Below are 25,714 nucleotides of genomic sequence, written 5' to 3' on the forward strand. Positions count from 1 at the left end.
ATAGGAACAGACTCTCCACACCTTCATGCAATTATGAATATTGACATCCCATGTAGATACTGTCAGTCTCTTTGACGGAAAATATTCAGATTCCATTAGATAAAGAGTAGCTTTGAAATCATTTCTACCCTATTAAAATAGGATTTGAATTTGCCAACTGTCTGATAACAAATGAAATGCAAACTGCCTGAGAATTGGATTGTATGTTAACATGGAATACATTTTTTGCACCACACAAGATAATCTTCTGATTATACCAAACTGCTGTGGCTCCCTTGACACTTTACTCTGGGTTTGAGCCTTCAGGTGCGGATTCAAATACAAAATACCCATGCTAAACGTAATTGCTAAACATAAACTAAATGTAAAGTCATTCTAACCTAAAGTGTTATAGTTTCAGTGCTCACAACACAGTCATTTTTATGGAAGAAATAGCTAGTACTCTTTTAACATGTTCAACATGTTTAACATCATTGACACGTTTAAAAACCCCCGTCTCTGTTTTAAGAGGGTCACTCGTTGCCTCTGTCCTCTCAACAATAGAACAGGCTTTTCCCTCCCCCTTACACACCCCTCCACACCATCTCTCTACTAAGCCCTCTCCCTTTCCCCCCCTCTCTCTCCCTCTCCCCACTCTCTTTCTTAACCCCTATCTCATTCTCTCTGTCACCCACTCTTTTAACCCCCCTCTCCTTCTCTCTCCTCCAAACTCTCACTTCTTCTCCCTCCCTGCAACAGCTCCCAGCCAACCCTGGAAGATCAGAGCAGCTGTAAAATAATGAATAATGTGCCATCCTTGTGGGACATTACTTGTGCACACACACCTCAGCCCAGGCATTCATCATTCGCCAGGTATTGTCAGTGAAAGTTTAATTGCATAAACACTCTGTAACTGTCCTGTCATATTTCTTGTCAGCCTGGATTCTCTCTCTGGGCTCACTATCTCACAAAACTATAATTGAATTGCTACCGAATCACACCGATGCTGACGGGAGGAGGGGAACCTTATGAATAGAATTTGTTTCCTATCAGCAGGTTTGACAAATTGTGTCACGAGGAAGAGCAGAAGCGATAATTTCCCAGTTTATTGGGAGTAGACCTGTTTGCTGTTTGTTGTTATCTACTACCGGCTCTTATAAGCACCTAGTTAAACAAAAGTATATATATATGAAATTTAGGCCCAACAAAAAGCAATTCAGCTCTGAGAGAGGGCAGTCTAAATAGCGCACAAAGCTGCAAATAAGGCCATTATTTACTCCTGCGAATGATCTAAAAGATGTATTTAAAAGGGAGGAAAGTCAGATTGCAGCAGCAGTTCCTTTTCTATGAATAAATGCCTGAGAAACACAGTACCCCATCTTGCCTATAAGAGCTGAACAGAATACCAACGCATTCCTACCCAGTTAGACAGAGTCATTCAGACATCCCAATGTTTCATGTCGGATAAGTTAACACTCCCCGTGTACAATCCTAGAAGGCCGTTAATTTGTGAGCGAGGAGTCGTTGGCGGAGTCGGACAATATGACTGTTATTTGTTTGCGTTTTCTGTCAACACGCTTGGTGTTTGATATTCCACCCTCTGCGATATTCAAAGGGACATGGTTTGTCATTTCCACAAACTGGAAAAAGAACTCAATTGCTTTTTTAAAATATTTTTTTAAACAGAGCGACTGCAATGGCTACTATTTTGTATTCCCTTTTCTCTGCCTGGAGGGAAAGTCTAAAAACCCCTCTGTCTTGCCAGGTTACTATTTGCCAGGTTACTCTGACCACGTATTTCTCTTATACAGAGCGATCCATTGACAATACATTAACCAATGCAAACTGCTCAGATTACACAATAAAGCTCTGTCTACATATGAAGGCAAAAATACAATATATAAACAAGAGGGTCCCCATTCTCACCCACGTATTATTATTCTCCACCACTTATCATCAGAGAGCTGAACTCCAAAGTGGCTTTTCCTCCTGTGTGAGAACATGTGGCAGCTTTATCAAAAGCCTTTCCCACAAAGCACTGCAGCACTCTCTCTACACTGCATGGGAACAGAGCAGTGTGGTAATGCCTCCCTACTACACTAGGCTGATAAAAAAAGCCTTTTCTGACAACCTTATCAGCCAAATAAGCTTAAATAAAACTGGCTTCTAATAGTCTGGAGACTGCTTGATCCTGCCTCTGTCTTTCAAAGCTCTGATGCCTTCCTCCTCCAGTGATCTTGTACTTTCAACGTGACAGAATTTTCAATCTTTTAGGCCGGCTAAGCTGTCATTAGTTTCTTTGTTCCTCTTTAGGGATTGTTTTGCGTATGTAGGCGCCGAGCCCGAGCGGTTGGATAGCGCCTGGGAGCAGCTCGGGGTACTAGGAGGAGTGATGATGGAAATGCACAGGCTTTTCGAAAGCATTGATAAAGTCTGTTTAGTAATGTGGGAAGGGCTTTTCAAGGGGTTACAGCAGAAGCCATTGTCTTCATGTACAGTCAACTAGCTGTCAGCGGTGTGCGTTGTACACAGACGGACTCTAGATAATACTACATAATTGGCTGCACCTGCAACCTGAATAATTACACTACAGAGTGGTTGAGATGTCAGCTTTCAGACGAATGCTGTTCGAACGCTTTCCTTGTCTGACATTGATCTGCATTAAGAACAAATATGTAGTCACAGCCAACTGCAAGTGACAGAATTGATATAAAAAGTGTAAGAGGCACAGCGGGGACAATGGCCTTGTTGAAGGGGGTTCATTTGATAAATAACACAAGCAAGAACAACACTCATAATTCATCAATACACACTAGTTTCATATCTAAAAGTGGGGTCTATGAATAAAGTCTGGGTTAAAACTACAGCTATTAGCATAACAGAAAATACAATATACTCAGTGCTTTGTAAGGAAAAATACAGCAAGCAGTGAATCATTTTATCAAAGACTCGCTGCCACACGAAGGTTAGCCATGATTGATGGGTATTTTGATTTATTAAACATTTTAAATCAAGTTATGCTTTAGCAAGAGGCTTAATTTAAGGCTAAAGTTAGAGCCCTGGGATAAATGAACACATCAGATGATTAAAAAACATTTGTCTTAGCGATCGAGGAGCCAGGTAGGCCTTTATTTACGATGCCTAGTTCATCAACACCCACACTGATGCTTTGACAGAGAATCTATCTGATGGACTGATATGTACTTTCATCATTCTAAGGTAACTTATGGTTTTTCCCCCCTGCAGCAGAAAATCAAGGGACTATATTACGACTTTTACCCTGTTAGGAGCTTTATGAGAGTTGAATTAGGATACCAAGACAGGTAAATCATTCACAGAAATCACACAGTACAAGCTTCGTTTAAACAACCACTAATCTCAATTCATATAGGTAGCAATATTTATTTATATATAGGAAAACCAACTACTTTCAATAATACATGCAATCTCAGTCACACTTACAGTAGTAAAGACAATAGCGAGATATTTTTTGTAGGTTGTTTGCAATTCCCTCTGACTTAATTCTGGAAATTGCTACTGTGTTTATTTCATAAATAAAATAATATATTTCAATACGAATTATCCTGCTCTCTTGACCTTAAGTTTGTTGGAATTACCACGGCAGGAAGTGGGATCCCCTAAGGGACTTTCTTTATAATAATAAAGAAAAAAGAGTTGCTCTGAACTCAAAGCCACAGCACAGTCCACTACTGTGTCCCACATGGAACCCTATTCCCTATTTAGTGCACTGCTTTTGACCAGGGCCCATGTAGGCAATAGGGGACCATTTGGGATGGAGACCACATCTCACAGTCACAGGAAACTAGCATAAATCCCACTTCCTATCTCCTTATTGAAAATAACCGACATGAAAATCAAACGCTAAATCCAGAAATCTTTGTCACAGGCATGTTTCAAATAATAAATATTGGACAGCAAATATCATATTTCCTGGTGAGCACACAAGACGCAACACATTTCCTTATTTCCATTGGCATTTCCATTCTAAGCAACATAAGCTCTGTCTGCTTTGTCGACTGACTGTTTCTATAGATAAAAAGAAAGAGAAGGGGGGCATCACAACAAAGACTGATGTTTATTTAATTGAATATATCCTCGTATTGACAGAGACAGATGAACAAAACACTTGGATTTGCATTCCTAATCAGAGGGAGACGTGAGGGAGAATAAACCGAAGCTGGTTGATGTTGCTAGACAGGGCTGGAATGAACTGGGACGGGATCCACTGTCACCAGCCACCAGTTACAGTATTCACCGTCACAACATGCCATGTTAAACCCTTCACAACAATTGTGAACATACACATCTGTGAAATGTACACTCCACATATAGCCTGTACAATATGACTGCATGGTATTGCCTTGCTGCCCACACCACCAAAGAACAATATGGACTCTGGGCTACAAGACATCTAAAAGAGAGCAATTTCACCAGCAGACTATAAATGAGGCAGGACGGCAGTATGGTAGATACAAATCTGTGACAGCTGCCCCTGTGTAAGAGTATCACATCTGAGCACACATGACCCCAACACAGCCAACCTGCCACCCTATCCAACCAGCCTCTATACACGACTCCAACACAGCCAACCTGGCTGCATATCAGCCCCTGGACCTCTCTGAAGACTTCCTCTCTGGCTGACTGTGGCCAGGAGCGACAGTGAGAGAGGGTGTGTGTGTGTGTGTGTGTGTGTGTGTGTGTGTGTGTGTGTGTGTGTGTGTGTGTGTGTGTGTGTGTGTGTGTGTGTGTGTGTGTGTGTGTGCGCGCGCGCGTGTGTCTGCGCTCTTTATAAACAGCTCCAGCAGGTCTATCAGCCAGGAGGAGAGCCTGGCCTAACTCAACCACCCTCCTACACCCCCACCCTTCCTCCAGCAGGTCTATCAGCCAGGAGGAGAGCCTGGCCTAACTCAACCACCCTCCTACACCCCCACCCTTCCTCCAGCAGGTCTATCAGCCAGGAGGAGAGCCTGGCCTAACTCAACCACCCTCCTACACCCCCACCCTTCCTCCAACAGGACCAGAGAAGACGCTAGCTCCTCTCCCCTCCTCTCCCCTCATCTCCTCTACCCTCCGCTCCTCTACCCTCCTCTACCCTCCTCTCCTCTACACTCCGCTCCTCTCCTCTCCTCTACCCTCCTCTCCTCTCCTCTACCCTCGTCTCCTCTACCCTCCTCTACCCTCCTCTACCCTCCTCTCCCCCTCTCTCCTCTCCTCTCCTCTCCTCTCCTCTCCTCTCCTCTCCTCTCCTCTCCTCTCCTCTCCTCTCCTCTCCTCTCCTCTCCTCTCCTCTCCTCTCCTCTCCCCTCCTCTCCTCTACCCTCGTCTCCTCTACCCTCCTCTACCCTCCTCTACCCTCCTCTACCCTCCTCTCCTCTCCTCTACCCTCCTCTCCTCTACCCTCCTCTCTACCCTCCTCTCCTCTCCTCTACCCTCCTCTCCCATCCTCTCCTGGCTAACATTAATTCACAAGAACAGGTGGAGGTCATTGTTTCCTTCCTCTCCTATTTCCCAGGACAATAGCTGGGGCTGGGGATAATTCAAACACACACACACACACACACACACACACACACACACACACACACACACACACACACACACACACACACACACACACACACACACACACACACACACACACACACACACACACACACACACACACGCGCGCAGAGCAGATCTCTGTAGTCAAATAATATTCTCAATTATACATATCACTTCAGAAGTTTGATTTCAACCTACATGATATTAAAATCTTTATCTATGAGAGATATTCACGTGGAGGATGAGGAGATGTATTTCACATCGGAGCAGTGAGATCTTATGTCGTCAGTCAACTCTTCCATTACCTTTTTTCATGCCCTATTGTAAACAGAACATCCACCTCCTCTAGTCTTAGTTAAAAAAGTCATTAGAAAAGTCTACTAATAATAGTCTCTGATTGCTCATTATGTACTCTGAAAAATCCAATTAAAGTAGGAGAGCACGCCCGTTTTTAAAATGGCTCATTTTTGCTTTAGTATAATAATTTTGTAATATAATAATTGCACCGTACTTAGTCTTTCTTTGTTAAAGTGGTTTTATTTAATTCATTGAAGCACATTTGCAAATCCATAATAAAAGTGTGAATATGAATTTGCACAATCAGTGCATGTCTATGGAGTTTTCTGACCGTTATTTTTCTACACATACCAAGGTGGAGAACCCTGCCCTCGACTCAGACCCTCACACCGGGTGTGTGTGTTTGTTTGTGTGTGTGTGTGTGAGAGGGGGTTGCTCTGGCTTGTCAAGGGTAGATTCTGGGGCTTTTGGCAAAGAGCTTTATTTGCATTTCAAATGTCACACACAGCAGACACCTGTTAAAGGCTATAGAGGAGGTTCCACACAAATCAAAGGTCTAACCTACTGGGATAGGAGTTCACCAGGTCCACGCACACACACACATACTCGCACACACACATACACACACACACACACACACTGCCTAGCGCATATACACACACTGCCTAACACATACAGTATACACAAAACACTGTCCAACACATACACCCCAGCCCATCCAGCACGACTGCCCACAGCTCCACAGCCGCTCTATCTTTTGAGAAACTAATGATAATTGTCCTTTACATGATGTAAAATGTAGATGACAATAACTTTGGCAAATTCCTAATTATGATAAATGTGTACAATTACACCGAATTATTCACATTCAGTGTACTAATAGCATAATTAGCAACAATAATCAAGGACTTATGATCCTTACATAAGTCAATGCCTTGGACAATTAAGACTGTTGTGACACATAATGAACTATTTATGTCAATTAGTTTTCTTTTTACACCTAAATGAACAGAATATTGTTGAACTCATTTGAATGATGTCAGACTGAACTGCACTACCTTGACTGGACACCGCTCCCTGTGGTAAGAATAGAAAATAGAATAGAAAATGCTGTTTTTAATGCGAGAGCTCCGCTGCCCACATATGAAGTTAAAAAGTGAAACTTAATTGCGTCTCCTCCTTAGACAGTGGCGTAAACGTTCCAAAACATTCATATGGAGAGACATGCTACGTAGGATTGTTGTGGGGGGAACATTACTGGGAGTTCAAATGAATACCAATCAATAAATGACTCCTGAGTGTGACCTGAGGAAGACTGATGGATAGAAATATATTGAAAAAGAAGTTGTCATTTGTGCCTCTCCAGAATCTCAGTGTAAACAAACAAAGCTTTGCTTTGATTGGGCCAAAATACTTCATGTGCATTTGTATGTAGCAACACTACAACTATTGAAAACGATTTTATACTGGCATCGTAAAAGGCAAAACTGTATATTTATTAACCCATATTGTCGTCTTGATTGGGTGAAATATTCAATGACCTCTATTCCCTTCCTGCAATCTTTACTCAGAAAATGACCCCCCCCCAAATGATTCTTCCTATAATACAAATAGAAGAAAAACCGAGAGATCACTTGTTAGAAACCCAGAGCCGTCTAGGTTAAAAACTATATCTGTCGATGTGCCCTTGAGCAGGGCACTTAACCCTCAAATGTAAATAATCATATCGCTAGTGCATCTCGCTCCACTCTCATACTTAACGAAGAAACCTTGTTGACAAACACCCAGGATTACTATTTCCAAGAAAAAGACTGTCTGCTCAGACACGTACACACACCCCACTCACAGCTTTATTACCAAGCTGACACGCCCTTGAGAGGAGAAGGGGGAGGAATCCCAGTCTGCTGCATGTATGCAAAATAGACTGTTGATAACACTATTATATCCTGCAGGTATGGCTGGGGAAGAAGATGTGACATCCCTGTTGGTGGAGCTGAGAGAGGATGTACAACAGGCACTCTGTGGTGGAGTTGTGTGTGTGTGTGTGTGTGTGTGTGTGTGTGTGTGTGTGTGTGTGTGTGTGTGTGGGGTGTGTGTGTGTGTGTGTGTGTGTGTGTGGGTGTGTGTGTGTGTGTGTGTGTGTGTGGGTGTGTGGGTGTGTGGGTGTGTGGGTGGGGGGGGTCGATGTCTGTGTGTGTGTGTGTGTGTGTGTGTGTTTACGGGTAAAGTGGGAGGTGACAAGAGGATGGAAAAACCTGGCATTCCCTTAAACACTGCCCGCTTTCTCTTTCACTTGGCTGCCAGAGAGAGAGAGGAGAGAGAGAGAGGAGAGAGAGAGAGAGAGAAAGAGACAGAGAGCGAGGGAGAAAAAGGAGAAAGGGACAGGAAGTGGTGGAGGTGGGAAAGTGTTGGGTGCCCTTTTTCTGTTCCTACAGCCCATTCATAATGAGTCCCTGTGTACACAAATAAATCTCAATGTCAGGAGCCCTAACGCTCATTAGATACCCTCTTTATTTTTCTCTCTCTCTCTCCTCGCCAAAGAAATGAACATTGGAAAGCACTCCTACACAGTCTCTCCCTCTCCTCTCTTCTTCCGCTGCTCTGCCAGTGTGAAATATCTCCTGCCGGGGAAAAAAGGCACGAAAAGGACAAAACCACAAATGTGGAACTTCAATTAATTTAAAGCCCCAATCAGCAAAGAATAAATCCTTCGCAGATCTAATTACTGAGTCTCTCCGAAGACCCGGGCCGACCAGCCAATCTTCCTCCTGTTTGAACAGCTTGATGAACTAAGGGACTGATGGATATCAAGTCATTTTGTTTAATTTATAAATGGATTTTCCCCTAATACTTAAATTATCATCAGTACAACACAATGAAAATGGGAACATTTGGAAGGCAAAGCCTATAACAGGCCTGAAAAGAATCCCAATGAGGAATGTCACCTCTTTTCATTCCTTCTATACAATTCCTTCTCTAATTAAATTGGGGAAGGAGGCAGGGCGGGTAAGCTTGTGTTACAGTACGGCTGGGCTTCACAGTCTCTCTCTCCACTGTCCCTGTGAGGATCTGGGGCATTGCTGGAGACACTCATCAGACGTATCATGTCTCACACACACACCCTTCATTACAGAAACCCCCCACAGACTGGTCTGAGAGTGAGTCAACAGCCAAATGAATCTACTGTTGTTCTTACTTGACACTACAAGGATAAAATGCAGCAACTCAGTACTGACATGGTCTAAACTGTCTGTACTCTATTGTAAAAACAATAACAAAATCAGGTATGCCAGCCAAACACCCAAACTCATAATAGCTTTTCAAATATCCAAAGTAAAGCAATTACAAAACAGCATAAAAATGCCAAAAGCTCTCCCTTTTGAAACCATGTTGAAGATGGCACATTTCGTTCTAATGTTAACACCAATCAGTTTTTTTCATTAAAAGCCACCCCATCCCCCTCTACACTGTCTCCCTCATCTCCCACCCCATCCCCCTGTCTCCTATCCATCCCCAACTCTCCCACTCCCCCCACCATCTCCTACCCCATCCCCCTGTCTCCTATCCATCCCCAACTCTCCCACTCCCCCACCATCTCCCACCCCACCCCCTGTCTCATACCCATCCCCAACTCTCCCACTCCCCCACCATCTCCCACCCCACCCCCTGTCTCATATCCATCCCCAACTCTCCCACTCCCCCCACCATCTCCCACCCCATCCCCCTGTCTCCTATCCATCCCCAACTCTTCCCCTCTCCCACTCCCCCACCATCTCCCACCCATCCCCAACTCTCCCCTCTCCTACTCCCCCCACCATCTCCCATCCATCTGCCTCCCTCTCCTCCCCCTTTGCCCGCGGCGGGTGCCCTGTAAAGCCCACCTGGCTCGGGGGTCTCTGCGTGTGAGGAGGAGGAGGCAGAGCTGGCGCCGTCCTCTGTGGCAGTGCCCTGAGAGAGGAGGCCTCGGCCTGGAGGCAGCTTCATGCCCAGCTGCTCTGCCATCTCAACGTGGTCGCCAGGGTGGACGTAGTCAAACACACTGCTGCCTGTCAGCTCCACCTGCAGGGAGGAAGACATGAACAGGGACTATTAGTATTTATGCAGCAACATCCCACACACACACACATACCTACACACAGATACTAACAGTCCAGAGTATGTTGTCTTGTTTTTACAACAGCCTTTACTCTCCTAATAGGCTGAACCTGTGTGTGTGTGTGTGTGTGTGTGTGTGTGTGTGTGTGTGTGTGTGTGTGTCTCCAGAGGTATACAGGATACTGTAACAACACAATTCCCATTCCTAATTCTAACCCCCCTCCCAAAATTCGAACTTAACACCCATAGAAAATTACAAGCTGCTTTAGTTATAAAATGAAATAAATGAAATCCCCTAACCTTTAAACACTCTCATTTACTAGGATGAAAACAGGATTTGCCATCGTTAATTGGGGATGACAAGGAAAACCAGCAGGCTGTTAATATGTCTCTGCCTCTAATACGAACCCCCTTCTTGAATATCCAATTGCATGGCATTGGTATTTCCTTCAGTGTGTTTGTGTGTGTGTGTGTGTGTGTGTGTTGGTATTTCCTAAAGTGCGCTGGTGGTGTTTGGCCATGCAGCGCTCACTGATCAGGTTGGGCCTACTGGGACCAGAGGATTACATGGGAATAATCCCTTTAATGTCAAATCCCTTTAAGCAATTTAGTCCTTCATAAATTATCATCCCAAGCAGAAACAATGATTAAGAAGTGAAATGATACACCAATACCGTGAAGTGAACTTCCTGTTGTAGCTGTATGTGTTTACGATTTACAAGGTATTTGGGCGTGTCTTACTGTCTATCCAAGACTTAAAATCAATTAAACATATTAAAACCATAAAATATAGCAGGCTGATGAAAGTGGTTGAACATAGCCTATAGTTTCACTAGAATCAAATGGCATGATGAACCATAGAATTAGAATGAGTGGAACAGATATAGAACCTCTAACCATGGCATTCAAATTCTACTCATTCTTATATCTACTCATTCTTATGGGATGAACATCCTCTGTCTGTCGAATAGGCTGCTTTTACATCAAGCGTGAGGCAAGTTTAGCAAATGCATGAAGGTAGATACGAAAAACAAAGATAAACAAACCTATTACCCAACAATGTTATCATTATTATTTCTTTGTTTTAGTGATGTCCTTGACCAAGAGGACACGCTAAACGAATGAAACCAAATGAGGTCTCTGTTGTCCAACTTGATAGTGTCCCAACTTTGAAATGAAAAGCATGACGTTAATAATTTCGTAGAGGTCAACTGGACGGTATGCCAGGAAAACAATGCCCATGCACACTTTTGTCATCACGTCTTTTCATTTTTCATCACAAAGGTAAAACCACCCATACCATTGTTTAATCAAATGGTATCACTAAGCCATGACTATTTAATAGTAATAGCTTAATAGCTTCTGAATCATTTCTGTCATGAAAACAACAAACCCCTGAGTCTCTCCAACATGTTTCAGTCCACATGCGTATCTAAGAACTTCCAGGCAGGACAGTACACAGCAAACAGACATAGTTCTGTAAAGATATCCTGACACAATGTATACGGTGCCTTCGGGAAGTACACTTTTGTTACGTTACAGCCTTATTCTAAATTGATTAAATTGTTTTTTCCTTCATCAATCTACACACAATACCCCATAATGACAAAGCAAAAACAGGTTTTAAAAACACTAAAATATTACATTTATATAAGTACTCAGACAATTTACTCAGTACATTGTTGAAGCACCTTTGGCAGTGATTACAGCCTTGAGTCTTCTTGGGTATGACGCTACAAGCTTGGCACGCCTGTATTTGGGGAGTTTCTCCTATTCTTGTCTGTAGATCCTCTCAAGCTCTGTCAGGTTAGTTGGGGAGCGTCGCTGCACAGCTATTTTCAGGTCTCTCCAGAGATGTTCGATCGGGTTCAAGTCTGGGTTCTGGCTGGGCCACTCTAGGACATTCAGAGACTTGTCCTGAAGCCACTCCTGCTTTGTCTTGGCTGTATGCTTAGGGTCTCTGTCCTGTTGGAAGATTAACCTTCATCCCAGTCTGAGGTCCTCTGGAGCACGTTTTCATCAAGGATCTCTCTGTACTTTGCTCCGTTCATCTGTCACTCCATCCTGACTAGTCTCCTAGACCCTGCCGGGAAAAACATCCCCAGAGCATGATGCTGCCACCACCATGCTTCATTTTTACATTTTACACTGAGTATAACAAACATTAGGAACAACTTCCTAATACTGAGTTACACCGCCCCATGCTGCCACCACCATGCTTCACCGTAGGGATGGTGCCTGGTTTCCTCTAGATGTGACGCTTGGCATTCAGGCCAAAGAGTTCAATCTTGGTTTCATCAGACCAGAGAATATTGTTTCTCATAGTCAGAGTCCTTTGGGTTCGTCTTGGCAAACTCCAAGCGGGCTGTCGTGTGCCTTTTACTGAGGAGTGGCTTCCGTCTGGCCACTCTACCATAAAGGGCTGATTGGTGGAGTGATTTGGCCGGGCAGCCAGCTCTACGAAGAGTGTTGGTGGTTCCAAACTTCTTCCATTTAAGAATGATGGAGGCAGACATGTTGACCTTCAATGCTGCAGACATGTTTTGGTACCCTTCCCCAGATCTGTGCCTTGACACAATCCTGTCTCGGAGCTCTACAGACAATTCCTTCGACCTCATGGCTTTGGTTTTTTGCTCTGACATGCACTGTCAACTGTGGAACCTTATAGACTGGTGTGTGTCTTTCCAAATCATGTCCAATCAATTGAATTTACCACAGGTGGACTCCAATCAAGTTGTAGAAACATCTCAAGGATGATCAATGGAAACAGGATGCACCTGAGCTCAATTTTGAGTCAATTATGAATACTTATGTAAATAAGGTATTTCTGTTTTGTATTTTTTTAATACATTTTTTATACATTTTCACTTTGCCATTATGGGGTATTGTGTGTAGTTTGATGAGGAACGTAACAAAATGTGGAAAAAGTCAAGGGGTCTGAATACTTTCTGAATGCACTGTATATCTTTAGATAAAGATAGACATGATTCTGTTAAGAAATGGCTGTTTTTTATTTACGTAGTATGTGTTCAGGAATTGGAAACGTGTCTAATAAGCTATAAGAAGTTTGTTAATGGATATTTATAATTTGTCTTTTAAGATATCATTTCAGTTTTACTTGGTGTTATCACTGTTACACACGTATGACACAATGCATATATCTTTAGATAAAGACAGACAGATTTCTGTTAGAGATATCATGACACAATGCATATATCTTTAGATAAAGACAGACAGAGTTCTGTTAGAGATATCATGACACAATGCATATATCTTTAGATAAAGACAGACAGGGTTCTGTTAGAGATATCATGACACAATGCATATATCTTTAGATAAAGACAGACAGAGTTCTGTTAGAGATATCATGACACAATCCATATATCTTTAGATAAAGACAGACAGAGTTCTGTTAGAGATATCATGACACAATGCATATATCTTTAGATAAAGACAGACAGGGTTCTGTTAGAGATATCATGACACAATGCATATATCTTTAGATAAAGACAGACAGAGTTCTGTTAGAGATATCATGACACAATCCATATATCTTTAGATAAAGACAGACAGAGTTCTGTTAGAGATATCATGACACAATCCATATATCTTTAGATAAAGACAGACAGAGTTCTGTTAGAGATATCATGACACAATGCATATATCTTTAGATGAAGTAAAAGGAAGCAACAGAAAGGAGAAGACGATACATTACAAATAAGTCTTCTCAGAGTCTCCCTCTACATCCCAAACGGCACCCTATTCCCTTTACAGTGCACCACGTTTTGACCAGGGTCCATAGGGCTCTGGTTAAAAGTAGTGCACTATACAGGGAAAAGTGTGCCATTTGGGACACACCCTTTGGCTTCTATCTATCTACTAGAACAAGGGGGAATGAGATTCTCTCAGAGGGCTGGAGAGGTGGATGCTGAGGTGGCTGGGGATAGAGATGGAGGGGGCTAGAGGGTTGAGGGGGCCAGGCCGTGTGGCTGGGCTGGGGTTAGGAACTCCTACAGATTACGAATGGCTGGATCTCCCCTTAGACAAAGGAGTGACATAATCACATCCCCCCCCTTAGAAAAGAGAGACCATTTTACATCAGTGTTTAACCTAAAGAGCAACACTCTAGCATGGATTACTGGACTAAGGATGAGAGATCCCATTTATAATTGGATTAAGATACAATAATAAGAGATGACAGTAGCCCGTGCGGTCGGCGTGAATGTGCCAGCCCAGTGCTGACTGGCTGGTGAATGCATTACACAAAGTGCTTTAAAATCTATTTCAGAATGGAGATGAATCAGACCAAAAGCTATCTCTCTTTCACAGGCTTTGGCGGCAGACAAACCTTTTGTTGCCCATTATAATTCATGAACACGACCAATGACTATTTTAACTGCATTAGAATGAGCCTCCTTTTCCACACAAGTGGCTCAACAATGCACTCATCTGCCTTAATCTTTGCTGATGCCCAGATGAGAACAATGCATAGCCGGGGGAGAAATAATATAGGCTCAAATATTCATTGTGTGGCGTCGTGGGCAGTAAAGTGGCCAGTGTTGTCTATTACAAGAGAGGCAACAGATTATACTCTGTGATTGCAGAAAGGACACTTGGATTACAGCAGCTGCGTTTGCATTGTAAATGAGGCTGGTGTGGTAGCTATCGTCAGGGCCGGTGCACGGCTGGGCCAGGCGCCCTTAGCAACATGCTTATTCTGTAGAAGGTCACGCAGTAATATCTCCCCCCCCATGAACCTCCCTCTACGCCTATTACACCTGACAGACCCGGGAAGGAAGGAAAGAAGATATTCATATAAAACACCTGATTCACCCAAACATTAAAAAGGAAAAAGAGGACTGTATGCTTTTCAAAAGTAAAAAGGACACCACTTAATGAGTTTCCTAGTAGAGTTTCATATTAATGATGAAAATATCTGATTCAACCGCCACCAAACATAAAAAGGACGTAATGGCATACTTCTTTGTTTTAAAAGGAAGCCCCTTAATTAGGTAGGGCTTCAGAAATGTCATCTTCCTTTATTAAGTGTTCTGCTCCATCAAAGCAATAATCACCACTGTCAAATATCATCACATGATGGACAGCCTGCCTCCCCTCTCTCTCTCTCTCTCTCTCTCTCTCTCTCCGTCTCTCTCTCTCTCGCTCTCTCTCACCCCTCCACCCCCATCTCTCCAACCACCCCTTGCCTTTGTACCCTGAGGGGTTTGTCATCGCTCCCTGTTCAAAAGCACTGGGACCCCTCTGCCAGGAGACAACCCCTTCATTATGACACAATTACTCCCTGGCATCAACCAAGTGCAGTGTCTGTGTGTTTGTGTGTGTGTGTGTGTGTGTGTGTGTGTGTGTGTGTGTGTGTGTGTGTGTGTGTGTGTGCCTCACCTCCGCTCTGCTCTGCTTAACCTGTTTGTAATAATCACGCCTGCCATCAGACGCCATCAGGGCAGATCTGGCCTTAGCAGGGAAACACATGCATGATCAAGAGCCAGACTTGAAATGATGAAATGTCTGTGTGTATATGTTTTAGAAACCCCCAGAGACAGGTAGACTGTGTGTTGTCACAAAGACTCGAGGAGGGGCAGAAAGATAACTTGTGACTGCACAAGGAACCTTTTTCCATTACAGACACTTTATTTAAAAAAAACTAAAAGCCATTTAAGTCAACACTCAGATGAGGAAAAATTATCATATGTAAAATTACAAATAAAACTGTAAACTGTATGTAAAATCATGAATAAATAAATAACAAGTCTTCAAACATGCATATTAAATTATGAAATATGAACGCGCTGTAGAGGACAATCCCACGAGGAAAGAAACATTACAGATGACTAAAAATTCCCTCCACACATGTCTAAAATATCGGTGTGACTTTGTGAAGTACTAATCCAATAAATTGATGTTGGCTCTAGGGTTCAGAATTAATTACCGCATTTAACATTAGCTAAATGGAATATTACACGTTTGATAGAGTATAATTACTCTTGTATTAATGATTCATATTACATTGCCCTCATTGATAACACTTGGCATAAAGCTCAGCAGTTTAAAAAGAAGAAGGAAAGTAGAAAAAAAGACCGTTTCCTGCTGTTCTTGTTGGGTTTGAATAGCTAGTGCCGGAGCTAACTAAACTAAACAAAAATATAAATGCAACATGTAAAGTGCTGCTCCCATGTTTCATGAGCTGAAATAAAATATCCCAGAAATGTTCCATTTGCATAAAAAAACGTATTTCTCTCACATTTTGTGCACACATTTGTTTACATCCCTGTTAGTGAGCATTTATCCTTTGCCAAAAAAATCCATTCACCTGACAGGTGTGGCATATCAAGAAGCATGACCAGTACACAGGTGCACCTTGTGCTGGGGACAATAAAAGGTCACTCTAAAATGTGCAGTTTTGTCAAACAACACAATTGCCACAGATGTCTCAAGTTTTGAGGGAGTGTGCAATTGGCATGCTGACTGCAGATTTAGATTTCTTGGGTCACTGGCATACACACAATACCCCATCATGTCAAAGTGGAATTATGTTTTTCGAAATGTTTACAAATTAATTTAAAATGAAACTCTGAAATGTCTTGAGTCAATAACTATTCCACCCCTTTGTTATGGCAAGCCTAAATAAGATCAGAAGTAAACATGTGGTTAATTTGGTTAAGTCACAATAAGTTGCATGGACTCACTCTGTGTGCAATAATAGTGTTTAACATGATTTTTGAATGACTAGCTCATCTCTGTACCCCATACATTCAATTATCTGTAAGGTCCCTCAGTCGAGCAGTGACTTTCAACCACAGATTCAACTACAAAGACCAGGGAGGCTTTCCAATAACTCGCAAAGAAGGGCACCTATTAGTAGATACAAATTAATAAATAAAAGCAGACAATGAATATTACTTTGAGCAAGGCAAAGTTATTGATTACACTTTTTATGGTGTATCAATAAACCCAGTCTCTACAAAAATACAGGCGTGCTTCCTAACTCAGTTACCAGAGAGGAAAGAAACTAGGCCAATAGTGACTATAAAACAGTTACCGAGTTTAATGGCTGTTTATGGAAAAAACTTAGGATGGATCAACAACATTGTAGTTACTCCACAATACTAAATTAATTGACAGAGTGAAAAGAAGGAATGCTATACAGATAACAAATATTCCAAAACATGCATCCAAGGCACTAAAGTAAGAGCGCAAAAAATTTGCCAAAATAATTAACTTTATGTTTGTTCGGGCAAATCCAATACAACACATTATGGAGTACCACTCTCCATATTTTCAAGCATAGTGGTGGCTGCATCATGTTATGGGTTTGCTAGTAATCGTTAGGGACTGTGGAGTTTTTCAGGATAAAAAATAAATGGAATGTAACTATGCACAGGCTAAATCCTAGAGGAAAACCTGGTTAAGTCTGCTTTCCACCAGACACTGGGAGATGAATTCACCTTTCAGCAGGACAATAACCTAAAACACAAGGCCAAATCTACAAGACGACAGTGAATGTTCCTGAGTGGCCGAGTTACAGTTTTGACTTAAATCTAATTGAACATCTATGGCAAGACCTGAAAATGGTTGTCTAGTAGCGATCAACAACCAACTTGACAGAGCTTAAATCATTTTGAAAAGAATAATGGGCAAATGTTGCACAATCCAACATGGGCTCAGAAAGACACACAGCTGTAATCACTGCCAAAGGTGATTCTAACATGTATAGACTCAGGGGGTTGAATACTTATCTAATCAAGATATATTAGTGTTTTTTTCATGTTTTTTTTGTTGTTACAAATGTTCACATTTTTCTTCCATTTTGACATTAGAGTATTTTGATCGGTGACAGAAAAAAGACAAGTAAATCTGTTTTAATCCTACTTTCTAACACAACAAAATGTGTAAAAAGTAAAGGGGTGTGAATACTTTCTGAAGGCACTGTAATTTCTGACTTATTCTAGGAACAGCTGTCCAAATAAGAGGGAGGGCGCACCAGCCTTGATAATAAACCCTCAAAACTCTCCAATGACAGAAGAATAAGAGACCTGTGCTCTTAAGTGTTACAGTTGAAAATAAACCTGGCGTCATGTTGGATAGAGACCAAAAGCAGCACCCATCTTCGGTTTGCGTATGTGTGTGTTTTCTCTGCCAGAGTGGTAATCACACCACACGCTCACGTAGAATAACTAATAACAGGGCCCGAGCGAATATCTCTGGGTATCTCCTGGTTCAAAAACAAATGGAAGGGGAACAGAGATATGACTACAGCATCGTCGGCATCAGAAGCTGAGAGTATTCTAAAACAAAAACAGACAGCCAGTGGCTTAAAGGAAGCCAGTAATTAAGGGCAATTGGAGCTGTCTTTTCTGTGTGCTGGACGGGACCCAGGGGAAGCACCTGGCTACCTGCCTGACCTTGGCAAATGGTAGTCCTTGGCTGAGCCTGTGACCCGCAGAACCCCTCTCACATCCAATCTCCCTCACACAGTACGCAGGGCGACCTGCTGCATGCAAATCACCACTCCCCCGTGAGCCTGTATAAACTACAGCCTAATTAAATATTTTTTAACGATGTGAGTAATTTTTGCCAAGGGGTGGATTCGGGGGGAAATTTAATATGAGATCACAAAAGATGTTCCCGGCGTTGATTCTATAAATGAATGACTATCTAGTGCTTATGATAAAAGCACCAGCGCCAGGAATGAAAAGCAAGTCGGCAAAGGAAAAGAAGGCCTTATACTTCATTTGTCTAATAACCCAAATGCTTTCAGGAACCAAAAAAATTTAAAAACTAAAAAGGTTTTTGGAAAGTTTCCATGCCAACATAGTCCATCGTAAGAAAATGATAGATGACGTGGACATTGCCAAGCTCAGGGCAGCAAAGTAATATTTGGCAGCTCAACGACAAGGTCTTCTAATTTCACAAATCAAACAGACATACAGAACAGAACTGTATACACTCAGATGATGCTCCCTCTCCCTCTCTCTTTTTCCATGACTCTCTTTACTATAACATTGGGGTCCCACAAGGGTCAATATTAGGCCCCACTCTGTTTACCATCTACAGTGCCTTGCGAAAGTATTCGGCCCCCTTGAACTTTGCGACCTTTTGCCACATTTCAGGCTTCAAACATAAAGATATAAAACTGTATTTTTTGTGAAGAATCAACAACAAGTGGGACACAATCATGAAATGGAACAACAATTATAGGATATTTCAAACTTTTTTAACAAATCAAAAACTGAAAAATTGGGCGTGCAAAATTATTCAGCCCCCTTAAGTTAATACTTAATACGTAAGTCGCTTGGGGTATGTCTCTATCAGTTTTGCACATCGAGAGACTGAAATTGTTTCCCATTCCTCCTTGCAAAACAGCTCGAGCTCAGTGAGGTTGGATGGAGAGCATTGGTGAAAAGCAGTTTTCAGTTCTTTCCACAGATTCTCGATTGGATTCAGGTCTGGACTTTGACTTGGCCATTCTAACACCTGGATATGTTTATTTTTGAACCATTCCATTGTAGATTTTGCTTTATGTTTTGGATCATTGTCTTGTTGGAAGACAAATCTCCGTCCCAGTCTCAGGTCTTTTGCAGACTCCATCAGGTTTTCTTCCAGAATGGTCCTGTATTTGGCTCCATCCATCTTCCCATCAATTTTAACCATCTTCCCTGTCCCTGCTGAAGAAAAGCAGGCCCAAACCATGATGCTGCCACCACCATGTTTGACAGTGGGGATGGTGTGTTCAGGGTGATGAGCTGTGTTGCTTTTACGCCAAACATAACGTTTTGCATTGTTGCCAAAGTTCAATTTTGGTTTCATCTGACCAGAGCACCTTCTTCCACATGTTTGGTGTGTCTCCCAGGTGGCTTGTGGCAAACTTTAAACGACACTTTTTATGGATATCTTTAAGAAATGGCTTTCTTCTTGCCACTCTTCCATAAAGGCCAGATTTGTGCAATATACGACTGATTGTTGTCCTATGGACAGAGTCTCCCACCTCAGCTGTAGATCTCTGCAGTTCATCCAGAGTGATCATGGGCCTCTTGGCTGCATCTCTGATCAGTCTTCTCCTTGTATGAGCTGAAAGTTTAGAGGGACGGCCAGGTCTTGGTAGATTTGCAGTGGTCTGATACTCCTTCCATTTCAATATTATCGCTTGCACAGTGCTCCTTGGGATGTTTAAAGCTTGGGAAATCTTTTTGTATCCAAATCCGGCTTTAAACTTCTTCACAACAGTATCTCGGACCTGCCTGATGTGTTCCTTGTTCTTCATGATGCTCTCTGCGCTTTTAACGGACCTCTGAGACTATCACAGTGCAGGTGCATTTATACGGAGACTTGATTACACACAGGTGGATTGTATTTATCATCATTAGTCATTTAGGTCAACATTGGATCATTCAGAGATCCTCACTGAACTTCTGGAGAGAGTTTGCTGCACTGAAAGTAAAGGGGCTGAATAATTTTGCACGCCCAATTTTTCAGTTTTTGATTTGTTAAAAAAGTTTGAAATATCCAATAAATGTCTTTCCACTTCATGATTGTGTCCCACTTGTTGTTGATTCTTCACAAAAAAATATAGTTTTATATCTTTATGTTTGAAGCCTGAAATGTGGCAAAAGGTCGCAAAGTTCAAGGGGGCCGAATACTTTCGCAAGGCACTGTATATAAATGCTCTCCCACTTTCTTGCCCACAAGTTGACATGCAGATGTATGCAGACGATACCGTACTGTATGTACACTCAAAAAACAGACAAGATGTTAACAAGTTAACTGAAACTATAGTCCACATCTCTAAATGGCTGCTTAGGTTTAAATATTGACAAGACTGTTTGTATGTACTTCTAAGAAAATCACTGACCCTTCCCAATTAGCTGTTCTTGTCAATGAGGAGAAATTGAAAGTCTAACTTCAAGTATCTCTGCATAATTTTGGACTTGACCTTCATAAAACAGGTGAAGAAGGTGGTTAACACTGTTTATGTTTCTAAGACCTTACCTTCCTATATATACATATACACTGAGTGGACAAAATATTAAGAACACCATCCTAGTATTGAGTTTGAACACCAACCCACAGTAATATTGATGTTGATAAATGTGCACTGTCCCTGTATTTAAAAAAAATATTTCTTATAATAATAATTTTTAAAAGTTCCGTATCTTGCCAAATGTATGTGGGTTAAACTATCTTCAATCTCCCCCTGTTTGCTTTTTGCCAACGCAATACACATCACAGTTGCATCATTAACTGTAGAGGACTTTCTCCAGTCCAAGTATTGTTATAGTGGCCAGATTACAGTAACCTTCAACAGGCCAGTGACAGCCAAGCTCCAGTTTTATTGGAGAAGCAGTCAGTCTCTCTCTGTCTCCTTCTCTTTCTCTCTCTCTCTATTTCTTTCCTCCTGTCCTCTCCCCCCTTTCTCTTTCTCTGTTCCTCTCTCTCTGTTCCCCTCTCTCTCGCTCTCTCTCTCTCTCTCTATTTCTTTCCTCCTGTCCTCTCCCCCTTTCTCTCTCTCTCTCTCTCTCTGTTCCTCTCTCTCTGTTCCTCTCTCTCATCTATTTCTTTCCTCCTATCCTCTCCCCCCTTTCTCTCTCTCTGTCTCATTCTCTTTCTCTGTTCCTCTCTCTCTGTTCCTCTCTCTCTGTCTCCTTCTCTCTCTCTGTCTCCTTCTCTTTCTCTGTTCCTCTCTCTCTGTTCCTCTCTCTCTCCGTCTCCTTCTCTCTCTCTGTCTCCTTCTCTCTCTCTGTCTCCCTCTCTCTCTCTGTCTCCTTCTCTCTCTCTCTGTCTCCTTCTCTTTCTCTGTTCCTCTCTCTCTCTGTCTCCTTCTCTCTCTCTCTGTCTCCTTCTCTCTCTGTCTCCTTCTCTTTCTCTGTCTCCTTCTCTCTCTCTCTGTCTCCTTCTCTTTCTCTGTCTCCTCTCTCTCTCTGTCTCCTTCTCTCTCTCTCTGTCTCCTTCTCTCTCTGTCTCCTTCTCTCTCTCTGTCTCCTTCTCTTTCTCTGTTCTCTCTCTCTGTTCTTCTCTCTCTCTCTGTCTCCTTCTCTCTCTCTGTCTCCTTCCTCTCTCTCTGTCTCCCTCTCTCTCTCTGTCTCCTTCTCTCTCTCTCTGTCTCCTTCTCTTTCTCTGTTCCTCTCTCTCTCTGTCTCCTTCTCTCTCTCTCTGTCTCCTTCTCTCTCTGTCTCCTTCTCTTTCTCTGTCTCCTTCTCTCTCTCTCTGTCTCCTTCTCTTTCTCTGTTCCTCTCTCTCTCTGTCTCCTTCTCTCTCTCTCTGTCTCCTTCTCTCTCTGTCTCCTTCTCTCTCTCTGTCTCCTTCTCTTTCTCTGTTCCTCTCTCTCTGTTCCTCTCTCTCTCTGTCTCCTTCTCTCTCTCTGTCTCCTTCTCTCTCTCTGTCTCCCTCTCTCTCTCTGTCTCCTTCTCTCTCTCTCTGTCTCCTTCTCTTTCTCTGTTCCTCTCTCTCTCTGTCTCCTTCTCTCTCTCTCTGTCTCCTTCTCTCTCTGTCTCCTTCTCTTTCTCTGTTCCTCTCTCTCTGTCTCTTCTGTCCTTCTCTCTCTATTTCTCTATTTATTTCCTCCTGTCCTCTCCCCCCTTTTTCTCTCTTTCTCTCTTTTTCTCTCTCTCTCTCTCTCTCTCTCTCTCTCTCTATTTCTCTATTTCTTTCCTCCTGTCCTCTCCCCCTTTCTCTCTCTCTCTCTCTCTCTCTCTCTCTCTGTCTCTGTCTCTCTCTCTCTTTCTATTTCTTTCCTCCGGTCCTCTCTCCCCTCTCTCCCCCCCTCTCTCTCTCTTTCTTCAGTCTCTAATACCGCATTGTGCCACTTCTCCAGGAGGCCTTAATCTTCCTCTCCCAACTAAAGCCTACTTCAAGAAATGGAATGCTTGGAGAGGAGAGGACTGGATACTATACTACTGAATCAGACCTGATATATTATCACTGATAATAAATTACAGTGCTAGACAGATCTTCAGACTTAAACATTACACATACAATGTACCATGCCCACTAAAGCAAATAATCAATCACTCACTTAATCAAGTAATTAACTCTAGACATTTTGACAAATATTCGATTCATGCTCTTGTATCACTATTGGAACATTAGATATCGCAGACAGATTTTAAAAGGATAAAGTTCACAGTATTTCCTTGCATTAACAACAAATTGCAAATGCAATACACTTTCTTGATGGTTGATCAACAATCATTTAAACTGAAATGTGCTGTATTCATCTGTTGACCGGAGAATTCTAAGCAAAGTCACTGTGCAGGCCAACACTGTAACACTCACAGAGTAGAACTGACATTCATTGTAGCCCTCTAGAAGAGGAAAGTGGAGAGGAATAAGGAGAAAAATGCATATAATATTATGCACAGAACATCATATAGTACTAATAGTCTTTACATTTCTTTTCCCTTTAAAATCAAGTGATAGAAACACTAACACTTGAGATGACAAGACATATTACTGCATACATGTGTGTACCTGTGTATGTCTATTCTACCACAGATCTATAAAAAAAGAATACAGGCCTGAACAAAACGACTCCATTTTTGTATCTAGAGAGCAGCTCTTACAACAGAGAGAGAGAGAGAGAGAGAGAGAGAGAGAGAGAGAAAGAGAGAGAGAGAGAGGGAAAATAACTTTAACAATTAACTTCGAAGGACAAAAAGGGTAAAAATTTCCCCCTGTGCTTTTTTTCTCCCTGGCCTGATTTGTATCGGGCTCTCAAAGCCCTCTTAGATCATCCTAATCCAGTGTGGCAAAGTAGCTGAATATAAGATTCAGATTGTCTTAGAAATTCTGCGCTACCAATCAGCTTTCTGACACCGCTTTTCTCTTCAACCTTCAGAACTTGTGACAGCAAAGACCAGAAGACAACTCACAAAGGAGCGCACAAATGGCAAACTCGGCAAGCTAGCCCCCTAATCCACAGAACAAAGATAGCACTTGACACTACAGAGCAGCTTCAAATCCAAATATTTTATCAATCACTACATTTCTTTCTCTCTCTCTATATATATTTTGTTCTTTTTTTTTGACGAGGTACAATTCAGGAACATCCAATGCGGACAGACCTCATCTTTGCCCCAAGTGGCACCCTGTTTCCTTTATAGAGCACTACTTTTGACCAGGGCCCATAGCGAATAGGGTGCCATTTGGGACACATCTTTTATTAATGCTACAAGAAAATAAACACACCCTCATGACAGTATAACGGCATCACTATAAATCTAAGTGGATCCTGTTGAATGACATTCTCTGTAACACCAAGTTGATCCGTATCGCTGCTTAAGTCTCTGTCATCATAGACATTCTATCATGAACGTCTGTCTGTCTTGCTACCCAATTAGATCTCAACGTCATTGCAAATGTCTGTGGAAGTACAGCACCATTCAATATTGAGACAGAGGAATCAAGCAGGATATTCCTACAGGACCCTTCCGCAGGGAGAAAAGCTGCTGGCCAGTTAATGGGTCTTGTGGTCAGTGGAGCTACAGTGTGGGGGTGTAGGAGTCCAACATACCGTACAGTACATATAACATGCCACATTTCCCATTATAGGTCTGGTAGGTAACCTCTGCCAGAGCCTCCGTCCCCCTCCCTGTTCCCCTCATAAGGGTTACAGATCACTGGCTATTTTGGGAGAAAAACATTTTATTTGATTATTTGATTTTACCTTTATTTAACTAGGTAAGTCAGTTAAAGAACAAATTCTTATTTTCAATGATGGCCTAGGAACAGTGGGTTAACTGTCTTGTTCAGGGGCAGAATGACAGATTTTTCCTTGTCAGCTCGGGGATTCGATTTTGCAACCTTTCAGTTACAAGTCCAACGCTCTAACCCCTAGGCCACCTGCTGCCCCAAGGAAGGATCTGTAGTGTGGAGAGCTGCAGCAGAGGCATGCATCTCTCTTCTCTCTCTCTTTCTCTACCCCCCCCTGGTCACATCCCAATGCTTTCCCATGAAGAGGAAGTGTCATTGGGGGCTAGCTGGCAATCTTACATTTGACTTTTATCCTCCCCTCCCTTAGGAACATTACCATTGTGATTGTCCACTATCCATATCCCTCCTAGTCTCTCTCTCTCTCTTTATCTCTCTCTCTCTCTTTCTATCGCCAAATTAAATCACCTCAGAAACAAAACAGACCAAAAAGTATTGAAACACTAAAGGCTATTAGTCCTCTGTAAGAGAGATCAAATGTTCTCCCCGAGTCAATGGTCTCTCTTTCTCTCTCCCTCCACCTATCTTCTCTGTTCCACCACATTGCTCTGTGTCTCCTTATTGGAATCACTTATCTATGGGCCCTCTGTGAATCTGAATAACACTAGCTGGGCCTCAGACAGACTTGTGCCTTAAAACAAATCAATAAACTCTCATTTTCTTGTAACAGTTTCATATTAATCGGGTGACTGGGGCAGAATGAGGAATGTGTCGCTGGGCCGGGTCCGGGGCCGAGAGAGGAGAGAAGGAGGATTAGAAAATGAAGATGGGATGCACCAGGGGGCCCCCATCAGCCCTTAATGAAACTGCAGACCCCCCTCTCTCATGTCTTCCCTCCATTCCTCCTCTCCTCCCTCCACCCCCTCATCCCTCCTCCACCCACTCCCTCCTTTCCTCCCTCCCTAGCCTTGATGAGTTCTCGTGCTGATCAAATAAAAGCAGAAATAGCCTTTTGTAGTTGTGGTCAATTTTCCCTCCGTGGCCCTGATAAATTCAGACATTGCACAATCACACGCCATAAATCTATGTCTGTTCCCCCGCTGGGCCGATTTGATGA

General features: G+C 42.5%; 1 protein-coding gene across 4 annotated transcripts in view; it reads right to left on the reverse strand.

Moving 5' to 3' along the window:
• Positions 1–25,714, reverse strand: part of LOC112262448 (neuronal PAS domain-containing protein 3-like) — a 349,807-nt gene that overhangs the window by 40,235 nt on the left and 283,858 nt on the right. For all 4 annotated transcript variants that reach the window (XM_042329924.1, XM_042329923.1, XM_042329925.1 and 1 more), the window contains one exon: positions 9,723–9,900. In XM_042329924.1, coding sequence (XP_042185858.1) covers positions 9,723–9,900 — 178 coding nt within the window. The remainder of the gene's footprint in view (positions 1–9,722; positions 9,901–25,714) is intronic.

The sequence above is a fragment of the Oncorhynchus tshawytscha genome, linkage group LG11 (genome assembly GCF_018296145.1).
Source record: "Oncorhynchus tshawytscha isolate Ot180627B linkage group LG11, Otsh_v2.0, whole genome shotgun sequence".
NCBI lineage: Eukaryota > Metazoa > Chordata > Actinopteri > Salmoniformes > Salmonidae > Oncorhynchus > Oncorhynchus tshawytscha.